The 13,603-nt window shown below is 35.8% G+C and overlaps 1 protein-coding gene across 4 annotated transcripts in view; it reads left to right on the forward strand.

The window, feature by feature from the left end:
- The window catches only part of LOC149562339 (endonuclease III homolog 1, chloroplastic-like), a 178,499-nt gene that overhangs the window by 82,817 nt on the left and 82,079 nt on the right, over nt 1–13,603 (forward strand). For all 4 annotated transcript variants that reach the window (XR_016363918.1, XR_016363919.1, XM_089825863.1 and 1 more), the window contains exons 4-5: nt 2,758–2,853; nt 2,959–3,065. Coding sequence is in view for 2 of the 4 variants with exons in the window: in XM_089825863.1 (XP_089681989.1) it covers nt 2,758–2,853; nt 2,959–3,065 (203 nt within the window). In the remaining 2 variants the exon portion in view is untranslated. The remainder of the gene's footprint in view (nt 1–2,757; nt 2,854–2,958; nt 3,066–13,603) is intronic.

The following is a 13,603-nucleotide window of genomic DNA, read 5'->3' on the forward strand; positions in this document are numbered from 1 at the left end:
CAAGCCCTCCAAAAGTTTATTTGGGAAAAACTCGGCCATTTAAAAAAAAAACTTTGGAACCTAAAAAATCCGCTAAAATTTAATTCAAAATACATTTTTTTTGCAAATTTCAATGTGAAGATGCATCTAATGAGTTCATTATAGAGAACACAAAAGAAACAAGCAAGAGTTTAGATATATATAAATGCATAGCGGGTACAAAATCGCATTCTCATGCAGAATGTTGATGGCGGGAAGTATAATAGTAATTAGTTTGTGTCAAACTAGAAGTAAAAACATCATTACAATCACATCTTCCTCTTCCTAGCTCTACTAGCATACTATAACTCTCTATTTTACATAATATATATAGGCTTTTTGCCTTTTGTTTTTAATTAAAAAATAACATAAAATTTTAAAAAAAAATTTTAAAAAAATTTTATAAAAAGAAGAAGAAGAGTTTTTTTGAAAAACTCGTCGATTTTTTGCAAAAACTCGGTGATTAATCAACGATTTTTTCTCTAGCCGAGTCGTGATTAAATTTGGGAAAAACTCGCCAGTCCCAAAAACTCGGCGATTAGTAGAAACCCACTGATTATTCGGTGATTATGCCAACTATGCTAATGAGAACCCTTTGATTATTACTGCAGAGGAAATTGAGCTCAAGCATGCCACTAATTTCGTTTGTAAAAAGGTTCTAAGCTAATATAATTTCGGCGGCAAATTGTAATAATTCTTGTGTAGAAAATTGCATTGCCACTTCAACAAATCACTCCGTTACACTTCACCATTTAAGGAGTTTCACTTTTCAAGTTTCAAAAATATTTTTCGTGGAAGGGTAAGCCTTGTAATTTAGTCGGGAGTAAATAAATTGCCTCTCCTAAGCATATTAGAGGGTAGGTATTTTTGAACTTTTGAACCTTTCCATACATGGCTAATGGGATTAGAAAGCCCGATATTTCGGTAGTGCTGCTTTGTTGTCAGTGGATAAATTGGAACTATGGAACTTGGTTGGGGAGTCGCAAGGTTCCCAACTTCAATGAAAGCTTGATATCTTGGCCATACAATGGACCTCAAATTTCTTCAATGTTCATTAGTCTCGATAATTAGGTCCAAACCCAATTTGTGAACCAAATTGGAGTTTTTCATACTTTGGAGCTGTGTAGTGACCAACCTTGGTATAGAAACATTACCGATACTTATCTCAACCACTGTGTAGCCTTCTTTGTTTAAGTGATCTGCAAAACCTTTTCAACTTCTTCAGGTTTTAAATGCCCAAACCATTCAATGAATATGTTTTCTTTCATAAGCTAGACTTGAAATTGTGTGCAGACATACATAACACCACTGTGTTTGAACTTTACAGGCAAATGAATTATAAGGCTGGAAGGATTACAAATGAAAACCATTGGAAGAAGTTGGCATCCATAAGTAGAGGTTAATAATTATTAATGAGATAGCAATGGGGCTCGAAAGTTCAAAATAGGCCATTTTTAAATTTGGGGTAACAGTTGGTAAATGTACAGGTGTACTTGGTAAATGTATGGGTAGAATACAACCTAGATAGGGCTTAGGCACCATGGTAGCTTGCACCTAGAAGGGCAAACTTTCTATCATGCATGATACACTTGGATTTGGCAATGTGGTCATTAGTGCCATATTTGGTTGAAAATGATTTTATTACTAAATCTATCTTTTAAGACCTTTTTGGGGAAAATGTGCATATGTACTTTGTAGGCTTCTTTGTGATTAGAGTGCATGGCCTCCTTTTGCTTTAAGCATCTAATGTTGTTCAACAATGCATTGAAGAGGCTCTGGACTTTACATAGGATTTTCTTAACCAGAGGTTGTTTTATCAACTTCAAGGGTCTCCACATTTAACGATGGAGTTTTCAATGTGTGATAGACAGAGGAGGCATTCGTGAAGGGTGCTCAAGATTGGCAAAGATTAGCAATAAAATAGTGGGTCATCTGTAGGGTTTTCAACCTTATCCATGTAGAAGTGTTAATAAGCCATTAATGTTGAAAACTAAAATCAAAGGAATCTCACCAACGAGATTTACATTCTATAATTGTGAATTCCAAAACGTTACAATTACGTATCATGAACTTAGTATGAATTATATATCTGCCAGTAGGTAAAATGCACCATGTCATACATTGAACAAAATTTATAACAATCATACTTTATTAATTATGTAAGGATTGTGCAATTTCTACTTTATAAAGTTTTATTTTACAAATTATTAATATGTTTTTTGATATATTAATTTAATAAATATGCAATTTATAATTGTATTAATATTAATTATATTGTTAATTTTATTTTTACCAGTTTTTAATCTTTAAATTTAATAAGTATAGTTTTATAATAATAAAATTGCAATATTAAATTAATTTTCTTTATAGTAAATTGCACAAGAATTCTCTAATTACTTTTTCAATTAGGAACAGTAATAATATTTTTTCTTACCCAATTGAATTTGGTGAGATCTAATATTTCTATGTATTATTGTTTATGCCTCATGAATACTTTTTTAAAATGTGAAAGGAAATAATAAAAATGGGCGGAAGGATCCCTCTTTGGTTGATAGGTAATGTATTTTTAATTTGTATGTATGTTTATTTCCTATATATAAATATATATTTGTGTCCATGTCTATCCAACTCTGAGGACAAACTATCCTTGTTGCAGCATGAAAAAGCTCAGACTAGAAGTTCGTTACTTGTGATGGTCACAATTTTGAAGTGCAAAATTCGCCTGTTTATTTTCTGTAGGCAACAGAAATGCTTCAAGGGCTCTTGTACGGAGAAAAAAGCAACTGAAGAAGCACCCAATACAGCATGGTGTTTGCCTGGAGAAAACTAGCCAAGGTAAAAGTATATCATATTTCCAATTCAGTTTCTCTCATTTTTGTTTCTAACTGCAAATATAACGTTTGATGTTTTGCATAAGATCTGCTATTCAATTCATTTCAGGTTTTATGGATAATCAACCTATTGAGCAATATCAATCAACACAACAGAGGAAGAAATCAAAAATATTCCGCATGGATGATTCAGGCCTTGAACCTGTGGAAAACCAGGTTAAACAAAATTTCATCATGCTATGTGATGCTCTATTTTTATGTAGTTTAGTATTTGTTTTATAATTTATAGGACAATATAACTGTCAAAGTGTTCTTATCAAAATGTAATTTTTTTTTTCTATTGAAAATATAGAATCAACTAGTATAACAGAGATTGATCACCATCTTTTACATCAGCATAAGCAGTAGCTGTGTATGATTTTACCCGGCATGTACAGCATCTATGTATATTTTTTCATGACTGTACATAAACTTTTTATACAGGCCTATACATAATGTTCAAAAATTTACAACAAAACTGGGAACAAAAGATCACAAAAAGAGCTTCTTTCAAAAATGTTTTGTTTTTCAATGCTAGCTCTATCCATCTTCATCTCCTTGTTCTGCATCTTCCCTGTGAGGGCCAGTATTCCATTGACCTTCAGTAGCCAAATCAGATGGATCTTCACTAGAAGCCTCTGCTGTGTTCCCGATCCATTCTGTTATCTGTGGTTCCATTCTGTTATCTTCTTCAACAGTAATTGTGTTGTAATCAGTAGGTTCATTATACCTTGGGGCTTCAATTTGAGTCCCCTCAACTTCATTTATATTCTGGATGTCTTTGGGCAAAAGGATGGTTACACCTTCTTTCAGCAAGCTATGGAATCTCTCCTTTGGAATCTGAATGGTGACCGAAACCTAAGACATAATAACAAATTGTGTGAGTTTATAATTAAACTCAGCAAGGACCCTCTTTTTGCCTTGGAATATCTCCTCATTTCTCTGCCTCCAAATAAACCAAAGAACTTCAAAAGTAAGAACAATCCAGAAGTCATTGAGTTTGCAATCAAATTTGTCCACATAACCAGCCAAGATTTCTTGCCAAGATAAACAAGATCCATACAGACTCAAACCATCGACTCCAACTGCAGTGGACCAAACTTTAATAGCCCATGGGCATTTAAAAAACAAATGTTCATAAGATTCAACACAATTACAGACATCACATACAATGGTGACCGTAGAACCTTGAGACACATAATGACCAATTGCATGCTTTTTCAATAGAAAAATCCACTTAAAACAAACCTTTTTGGGCTCCACATGAGAATGCCATAACAGTTCAAAAACTAAATGCCACTTATTGTTAGAGCAATTCAAACCCCAGACTCGGTTAACTTCATTAAAAAATTTATCACTATCATTCATCATATTATAAATTTGCTTGCAGAAAAAATTCATTATAGGAGTGCCATCCTTCCATTTAATGTATTCAGTATTATGACAAGAAGAGATACGTTTACTAGGGAACCAGTTACCCACAGCCTTAGCCAATACAGTGTATGTTTTCTTCTGAGAAGCTGGAAGATCAAATTTGTTACTTAATTCAGCCCAAGAGTACATCCTGTTATCAACAATAATATCTTTAATGTATCATATTCCTTTTTTATTCCAAGTTTTTGTGAACAACATTGTGTGAGGGCCAATGGTTTATCATTTAGATAAACTCCCCACCATAAGGATCTGTTAGTAACAACAAAAAAAGGATTCCTCCTTACAGCACTTCTGAAACATAGTAGTGGTTTAATATCCTTCCAGGCTTTCCACAGAGCAGAGAAAACCCTAGAGCCAAAAACTTTGATGTCAAAGTCTCCTAACAATATGTCCAGAAAAGGAATGTTACCCCAATTTTCGCCCTTCTTAATGACTGATCTCACCACATTATTCCTGATGAGAACTTTCCATGGTTCATTTCCTTCTAAAGCTTTTATTAGCCATTTGGAGATAAGTGCTCTGCCCTATTTTTTCAAATCCTTAATTCCTAAACCACCCTGTTTCCTTGGGGTACAACACCACTCCCACTTGACATTATGCCTTTTCCTATTATCCAGTCCATCAGACCATAGAACATCCCTCATAATCTTCTCCAATTTATTTGTTTGAGCACTAGAAAACAACCATGTAGAGGCATAATAAATTGCAGGAGAAGATAGAACTTTCTGTACTAACTGAAGTCTACCAATAAGAGAAAGCAAGTGAGATTGCCATTTGATGTGTTTCCTTTCTACCTTTTTAAAAATTCAGTTCCACATTTCATTCAAAGAGGGGTCAAGGGCAAATGGAATTCCCAAGTATCTAACAATAGTGCTCGGACCAGACCATTGCCATCCTTTCCCCTCAAGCCAAGTGGGAGGGGTGTTGTCCCAACCAAGGATAGTAGATTTATGTGGAGCAATCTTGGCACCAGATGCTTTGCAGAACAACCCAATTCTGGAAATAACTCTATCAAAATTTTCCTCTTCCATGTTCACAAATAGTGCTGTATCATCAGCAAACTGGTCAACCAAGAGTTCATCATTGTTAGGCAAAGAAATACCTTTAATTGGGGGGCCAAACTCAGTAGATTTAAGAATATAGTTCATAGCATCCGCAGCAATAACATAGAAAGCAGGGGCCAAAGGGCATCCCTGCCTAATAGATCTCTCCAACGGAATAGATTCAGATATTTCACCATTAATCTCTATACAAGTATTAGAATCATTGAACAAGATATTGACCCACTGACAGAAATAATCAGGAAATCCAAATTGTTTAAGCATAGCTATAACAAAGTACCACTCAATCCTGTTATATGCCTTCTCAAAGTCTGAATCAATGCTGAATTTTGGTTATCAGCTTTAGCTTAGTGCATTGCTTCCCAACTGGTAACCAAATTCTCTAGTATGAACCTGCCTTTGATAAATCCAGTCTGAGTCACCGAAATGATACTATCCAAGACTTTTGCAATTCTGTTGGCCAACAATTTAGCAATGCTCTTATAAGATATGTTTAAAAGGGTAATTGGTCTTCAATTTTTCACTTGCAATTTGTCCCCATCTTTAGGTAAAAGTTTGATGAGTCCTTGACTAATTTTATCTCCAAGAGACCCATTGTCAGCAGCAAATTGATCGACCTCAAACAATTTACTAGCAATCCAATCCTTATTTATTTTATAAAATTCAGCTGGCAAATCATCAATACCAGGGGATTTCCCATTAGCCAGAAATGAAATGGCTTCTTCAATTTCCTGAACAGAAATTTCCTTTCCTAACATGTTACTTTGTTCTTTATTAATCTTGGAAGGTATAATACTAATGCATTGATCCATACATATCTGCTTTCCTTCATCATGTTCTGAAGAGAATAAGTTCTTATAGAACTCATAAAAAGTGAGCATTAGATCATTATTGCAAGTACTGATCCCCTTATCAGTCTGAATTCAAGTAATTGCTTCTCTGCATTGTTTAGCCCTGATGATATTAAAGAAATATTTAGACCCCCTGTCATCATCCTTCATCCAATTTGCTTTAGCCCTGATTTGTTGTCCCTGGATCTTGTATTGTTGGAGAACTCTTAATTTATTTTTGGTATCACATAATATTCTTTCTAGAATTTCATCATTACCCTTATTCTGCAACTTAATTTCAGTTTCTAGCAATTGAGAGTTAAGTCTTTTCTCTTCTTGATTTCTATCCTTAGCCTGTTTTGTACCAATAGTTTGGAGTAATTTCTTCCAGGCCTCAACAAGCTGCTCCCACTTCTCAATGGGTGAACAACTACTACTTGTGAATTTAGATAATACAGTAGCCATTCGGAGGGCATCCAGATTGTCCTTATTATCTAGCAGTGAGACATTAAGCTTGAATAAGGTTTTCTTACATTAATGCTCATCTTGTTGCCCCTCCTTATTAATATTAATCATTCCAGAAATAGGAGAGTGATCAGACATACTAACAGGAATAAGTTAATAACATTGATGGGGTATTGTCCAGCCTTCTGTATGGTACTCATTTCATGCTTGTTGATGTAAGTTCTATCAAGTCTACAGTAAATTCTGGCCTCATTTGCTTGATTGTTACACCATGTATACCAAATCCCTTCATGACCACCTTTGAGACCCATCATTGGATCATTTATGCCGAATGTTCTCTTAAACCTATTCCAAAAAACCATCTCATTATTTTTCCATTCAAATTTCCCACCACCAACTTTATCCTTTGGGCACTCGATCATGTTAAAATCACCTACGAAAATCCATTTCACCTTGGGCAGATTTTTTGCAAGCCATTCCCACAATTTAGATCTCTCCCTATAATCATTGGGAGCATAAATATTACAGATGCCAATTTCACCCTCATCACACTTAATGATGACCCAAAGTGCCCTATTACAGGGAGAGACACCACTGACACTAATCATCTTCTCCAAATTGGGATTGATCAAGGTGGCTATGCCTCCCTTACCTCTGTCATGGTTTGAGTAAAAACATTTAGCATTCCCCTAAATGAACTTCAGTGTGTTAGATGCTTGATAACCATTAGCTTTTATTTCTTGTAGACAAACAATATCTATCCCTTTAATACTGTTACACCATCTTCTAGCAATGTATTTCCTATCTGACATTTCTAACCCTCTAACATTCCAACTATGAATCTGCAACTTCATAGTTAACATCGAAAAGGGGGATTATTCTTATACAATTTGGAGAAACAATCTGGCATATCATTTCCCTTAGCTTTATTGTTCTTTTCTTTATTCTTTAGGCTATTGCTTTTGTCATAGGTTTTCCTCTTCTTCTTTTTAACTACTTCAATGAACCCTTCACCACTACTAACATCTTCCTCCATATTCTTAGCCAGAGGATATTTCACTACTCTGTGGAGGAAGGTTACCCACTGGGGGAGGGCTACTATGTTTCAGAGGTGATGTAGGGAGGATATTATCATTACCATATTGTGCCACAGCTCTGATTTTTTCCAATGCGATTTGTTGAGCATTTTTTTCCCACTGTTATCATTATTTTTGGACCTTGGAACCAGTATATACAGAGGATTCTTATTATTATTATTTTGGTTCGGAGTGGAAGCAAAGGCAGGTCTCACCTCATACTCCCCTTCGAATAGGAGATTATTCAATGTTACAAACCCATCAACATGGGTGTCAACAGTACCAGAAGATGGAGATGAACCATCATCGGCCTTATTATTATCATTTTTAGGTTGACTCTTTTCATTACTGGAAGGATAAAATTCCTTAGAAATGTTTTTAGGCAATGGACATTCCTTCTTACTATGACCATTGGATTTATAGTGAAAACAAGCACCAATGTCACCTAATTTATTGATCTTCCAAATTAAAGGTTCACCTTCAAAATTAATAGAAATATTCTTGGGAAACACAAAGCCAGGGTTTGGGGCAAGGAGAACTCTAGCATTAAGGTGAAGCAGAGTAATTTTGGTATCTTCAACCTGTAGGACTGAACCTAGAGGCTTAATAATTTGAGATAGGAAAGGCCAGAATTCTATTTGGACACCCAAAATCTCCACGCAAAAAGGAGAGACTCGCTAGGCAACATCTTCGGTTTTACCTTTCGGAGACCAGGGCAAAGTCCTAAACATTGTCTACCCTACGTTCCAAAAACTTTTTTTTTAAAACTTTTTCTTGCATAGCATGATTCTTGAAAAATATTACAAATAGTCCTTTTTGAATCATTCTACTGAAATTAACAACAATGCCGAGCTTCTTTCCCCAAACATTATTAATCCAGTCATCCAAATATTTACGAGCAGGAAGAAACTTGACATCCATGCAAACAAAGAAAACTGCAATACTCTTCAACCTAGATTGCTCTCCTTTAATCGCATTAACCATATCAACATTTGGAGTCAAGGAAAGAGTATTTTCGGGTAGAAGGGGAGCCTTACCTATTCCTCTTGAGATGTTAATGGGACTACTTGGACCAGCGGCGGGGGCTCGTCTATCTCCATCGGCGTTGCTTCCTCTACGGCCATGATCCCCTTCACCAAAGGAGCATTTGAAGGCAGCCGAAGGAGGACATTTAACACCATTACCCTCGGCCACCATGTCTTTAAAAGAAGGCTTGTTGACACTCGCATTTGGACACTCATTACTGCTATCATCACATCGCATTACATCTCCTGGCTTCGCACAATTATCATTAATGTCATCATTTCCTTTACTGCCAAAGTCTTCATCCATGAAGAAAAAACCTTGCCCACGAGCCGAAAAGGAGAAACCCTAAGCGGCAGAAAACAAGAACAGAGACAACCACGGGAGCCCAAAAAGAAAACAAGAAACCCTATGCACAAACAAACAACAAAAGACACAAACCTCACAAAAAAAAAACAAGGGAAGACATGATGCAGACAAGACTTCACACGGGGAGCGCTTGCATGAAGGACACGAATCAACTTCAGAGGGTGTCCACTTGTAGAGCACTCCTCTCTCCGCCTCATCAAAATGTAAAATTGCTAAAACATTTAACTTGAAAATATTTTTGGTTTGGGTATTTTACAGATTTGGGTTTTGTATTTTAGAGATTTGGGTTTTATGTTTGCTTGGTATCCAGTACAAATTATATTTGTAGCTATACATGTGTAAATATTTTATGGTAATATAGAGGAGAAGAAGAGTGGTTGAAATATAGATCACCACGTTAAGCAATGAATCAACTTAGGACTGCTGTAAAACTATATAGTGTAATTCATTGTCTCATATACACTAGGTTCTCGTACTATTAATAGAAATTGCAACCCATAAAGCTAGGCAATTATAAAATGACATCAACTTGATTGTTGGGTGCTGCATCTGATGTGATGAATAGCAATTCACAATCGATGATGCCCGAGGCTAACAGTGGAAGATATATGGATGCCAGTGAATGGTATTGGTAATCTTTAGCAATATCTCCAAATGACCGCACAATAATATTGAGGCTTTTTCGGTCAATCATTCCACCTGTATTGGCAAACTCAATTCTCCACAAATATCATCACATTCATTCTGAATATATAATTGTCTTCGATGATAAGATGCTGCACAATCTCCTGGTAGTCACAGTCAGCCTTGGCACTTCTTATCAATTTTAGTTTTTGGTTTTCAACAGTCAACTGCTCAATGAACTCCTTTGTCTTCAAAGAATTGATTATAACCAATTTGTAGGCGGTGTTGTAATCTCCACGAATACTTGATATAGATTTGTAAATACCGAAATTTCTACAATATTTTAAATCTTTTGATATGCGTTTGGATTCGTATGAATGACCCATCTTCAATGTGACAGCTATAAGCTCAGAACAAGAATAATTTTAATCTTCAAATCAAGCCTGACATCACACATGAATGTATCCCTGTGAAAGATTTCACACTAGTTCATGTATTCCTTTGTCATTGTATTTCCTAATCTCCGTGGGATGCAATATTTGATTTGTAACTTGAATTATCAATCAAACACGTGGCTGGTGAATCATGATCATAAACAAGACACAATATTTGAATTTTGATCCCAAGCAATTTTTTGATAAACTGATACTATGCTGTAAGTCTGACATATTCTCCCCCCTAAAATACTCGTGGAAAGGGAGTCGCATCCTTTGTACGGGCTGCGACTTTTTGGTCACTTAATTCCATTTTATTCAGTTTCACTTTCAAGATATCTATCTATCTATCTATCTATCTATATTTAGTGATACACAAACATACATATACATATTTATTATATTGATAATATGTTATATTACTTATTCATATTCATAATTCAATTTCATCATTTTTGTGTATATATATATATATATAAATATTTTAATAATAGTTATAATTATAATTATATTCTATTATTTATTATTAAATTCTCTTATTATTATATTCATTTAGTTAAATATGATTATTTAATTGTTGTTTATTATTAAAACTTATTTGAGAAAGGGGACATTGCAGATTCCAACAAATCATCTTCAGACCTTCAAATATCTGATTGAATGTGTACACCTTTGCAAACTAGGGTGGTAGAAAAATTTAACAGTAAAATAAAAACGTTTTTGCTGGTCAAAATAATTTTTCAGTAGTAGTATGACTGTTTAAAGAAGGTATGGCTAGCAAGGAGTGAGAAGTCCTACTAAAGAAAAGTCTCAAATTCTGAAATGTGCAATTAACCTTTGCATACCAAATGTCATGACACAAATATAATCTCGCTTAAAACACAAATGAAAAATAACAGAACTGTGCAATAGAAATCGAGGGATCATCACTTAGAGCATCAAGGCAATCTCGGAATGAATTCGCTGCAATGGTGCACAATACTATGTCTTGTGGGTATATGTCCCTTGGCCTTTTCTAGGTGTACCTATACTGGTGACATCCTGAGGATGCAAGGACATCCCCTAGCCGTCCTTATTAAAACTGTTTTTGCAGGAAACATCTTGGGGATGTGGGGATGGGCAGGGGATGGTTGGCTTGTCTCAAGAATGCTGGAAATGTCTCAGATGTCCCTTTACCATATTAGGAACATCTAATAGTCCCCTATTGTTGTATCCAAGTTTTATTGAATGAAAACCACAAACTCAAAAGATTAATTGTAGGGGTTGCTATGAAGATAGACAAACCAAGATCTAGAGGCCTAATGGAAAGCATAATAACAAGAGAGAAATTATATGAAACAAATAAATTGTATTCCTATCAAGAATGCTTTAGAATCAATTGGATTGATATTACGAAGGGAACCCCTTGCTTAAATAGGCCAAGGTGAGAACATAGGAGTGAATAAGACATGATAATCAAAGAGACAACTTATCACCCACTAAAGGTGTAAAACAGTATAAGTGAAAATGTCACATATTCACTAAAGGTGGATTGCTTTCCAAAGTGGAAAGATATTTGTGCCAACATGTCCACTAAAGCTGGATCACCTTCCAAGGTGGAAAGGTGCTTGTGCAACATATCCGCTAAAGGTGGATAAGAGATATAGTGACAAGTGTGCCAAAGGTGAAAGTCACACTTAAGGTGGAAATGATAATGTGATAACATGTAATGTTCCATTCCAGAATAAGTACCAAAAACTCATGCCACAAAAATAGAGTCGTCTTCTTACACCTGATTTTGAACAAAAACTACTAGCGAGGATTGTACGGCTTAGACAATGTCATTCATACGTTAATGGGAGAGCTGCCTATAGTATCCATATGGTGATAGTGGCAAGTTCGTATGGATGGCAATAAGGGAAGTCCGTACAGTCTCTAGGGGTGGATAGATGTATGACAGAGGAAGTGAGATAGACATGGAAGGTGTATCGTCTGCTTGGGTGTATAGTTAAGTTGCTTGGCAAATGCTGATGGAGGGTGTTGTATGGTAGACAGAGGAGGAGGGAAAATGGCATATGGAAGGTAGGATGGCATAGGATTGAAGGATGGAAGGTGGCATGTGACTGGTAGGATGGCGTAAGAATGACAGGATGGAAGATGGCGTATGGATGGTAGAATGGAGGATGGCGAGACGATAAGACAACAAGATGGAAGGATGAGGTATAGTTGGTAGGATGGGTACGGATGGTGAGTTGGAGTACAGATGGAAGGATGGCGTATGGATGACTGGATGGTAAGTTGGCGTACGGATGGCAGGAGGATAGGATGGGTATAAAAAGAAGGTTGGACTACAAATGGTAGGATGGAGGATGGTGTATGGATGAAAGCTTGGTAGGATGGTGTACAGATGGTAGGATGGCATATGAATGACAAGATGAAAGATTGCTTACGAATGTCATGATGGGTATGGATGGTAGGATGGTAGGATGATGTACAGATGGTTGGATGGGTATGGATGGCAGAATCGAGGATGGCGGGATGACAGGATGGCAAGACATGCAAAACTAGGCGAAAGTGTATGGTTGACATAGATGTTAATAACTTAATTGTATAGTGGGATTGGTGGTGAGGTGTGATGTATTTCCAGCGATGCCAACCAATAGTGTACTTAAGATGATATATATATATATATAACACAAATAATTTGTCAAATGAGAGAGAGAGAGAGAGAGAGAGAGAGAGAGAGAGAGAGAGAGAGAGAGAGCAATCATAGGTACATACAACTATTGTTGAAGAGTAATTATATTCGCAAACAAAGATGGTGATCCGATTTGCCAGATCCGAGCAAAGTAATACAGTGAATGGAATAGAGTGAGGGTTCAATCCCACTGATTTTGTGATAGCCAAGTAGGGAATATCTTCCACTTCCGAAATGGTGAGACAAGCAGAACTCCAATAGGAATTCGCAATACAAATAAACAAAACCAAATCACATATCAGCAACTTCCTACATGCCAGACATAAATACTCCTTCGGACAAAATTCGCAAGGGTTTACAAAAGATTGCCGACATGATGAACACCTAGGAATAATTAATAAAAATTGGGCCCCTTTATTAAAAAATTAAAGGTCCATCTATAATATTGTTTAAAATTTGGGACCATTAATTAATTAAAATATTTTATTAAATTGGGGACATTACATAACACCACCAGAAGTAGAAATATTCCTATGTGCTCCCTAAGTAAACTTAAGCAACATGTGTGTTTAGAACCTAGTAAAATGTCGTATTGGGGGCAATAATTAAACACACCAACAATAACGATCTATGAAGTTGTGCCTTATTGTTGTAGCTGACTATTATTAAAAAGCCAAACTAAAAAAAATGATTTATCATGTTTTATGTTATATCAAATACTT

Source organism: Cupressus sempervirens, chromosome 4 (assembly GCF_028749045.1).
Source record: "Cupressus sempervirens isolate cs-2001-9-10 chromosome 4, ASM2874904v1, whole genome shotgun sequence".
Taxonomy (NCBI): Eukaryota; Viridiplantae; Streptophyta; class Pinopsida; order Cupressales; family Cupressaceae; genus Cupressus; species Cupressus sempervirens.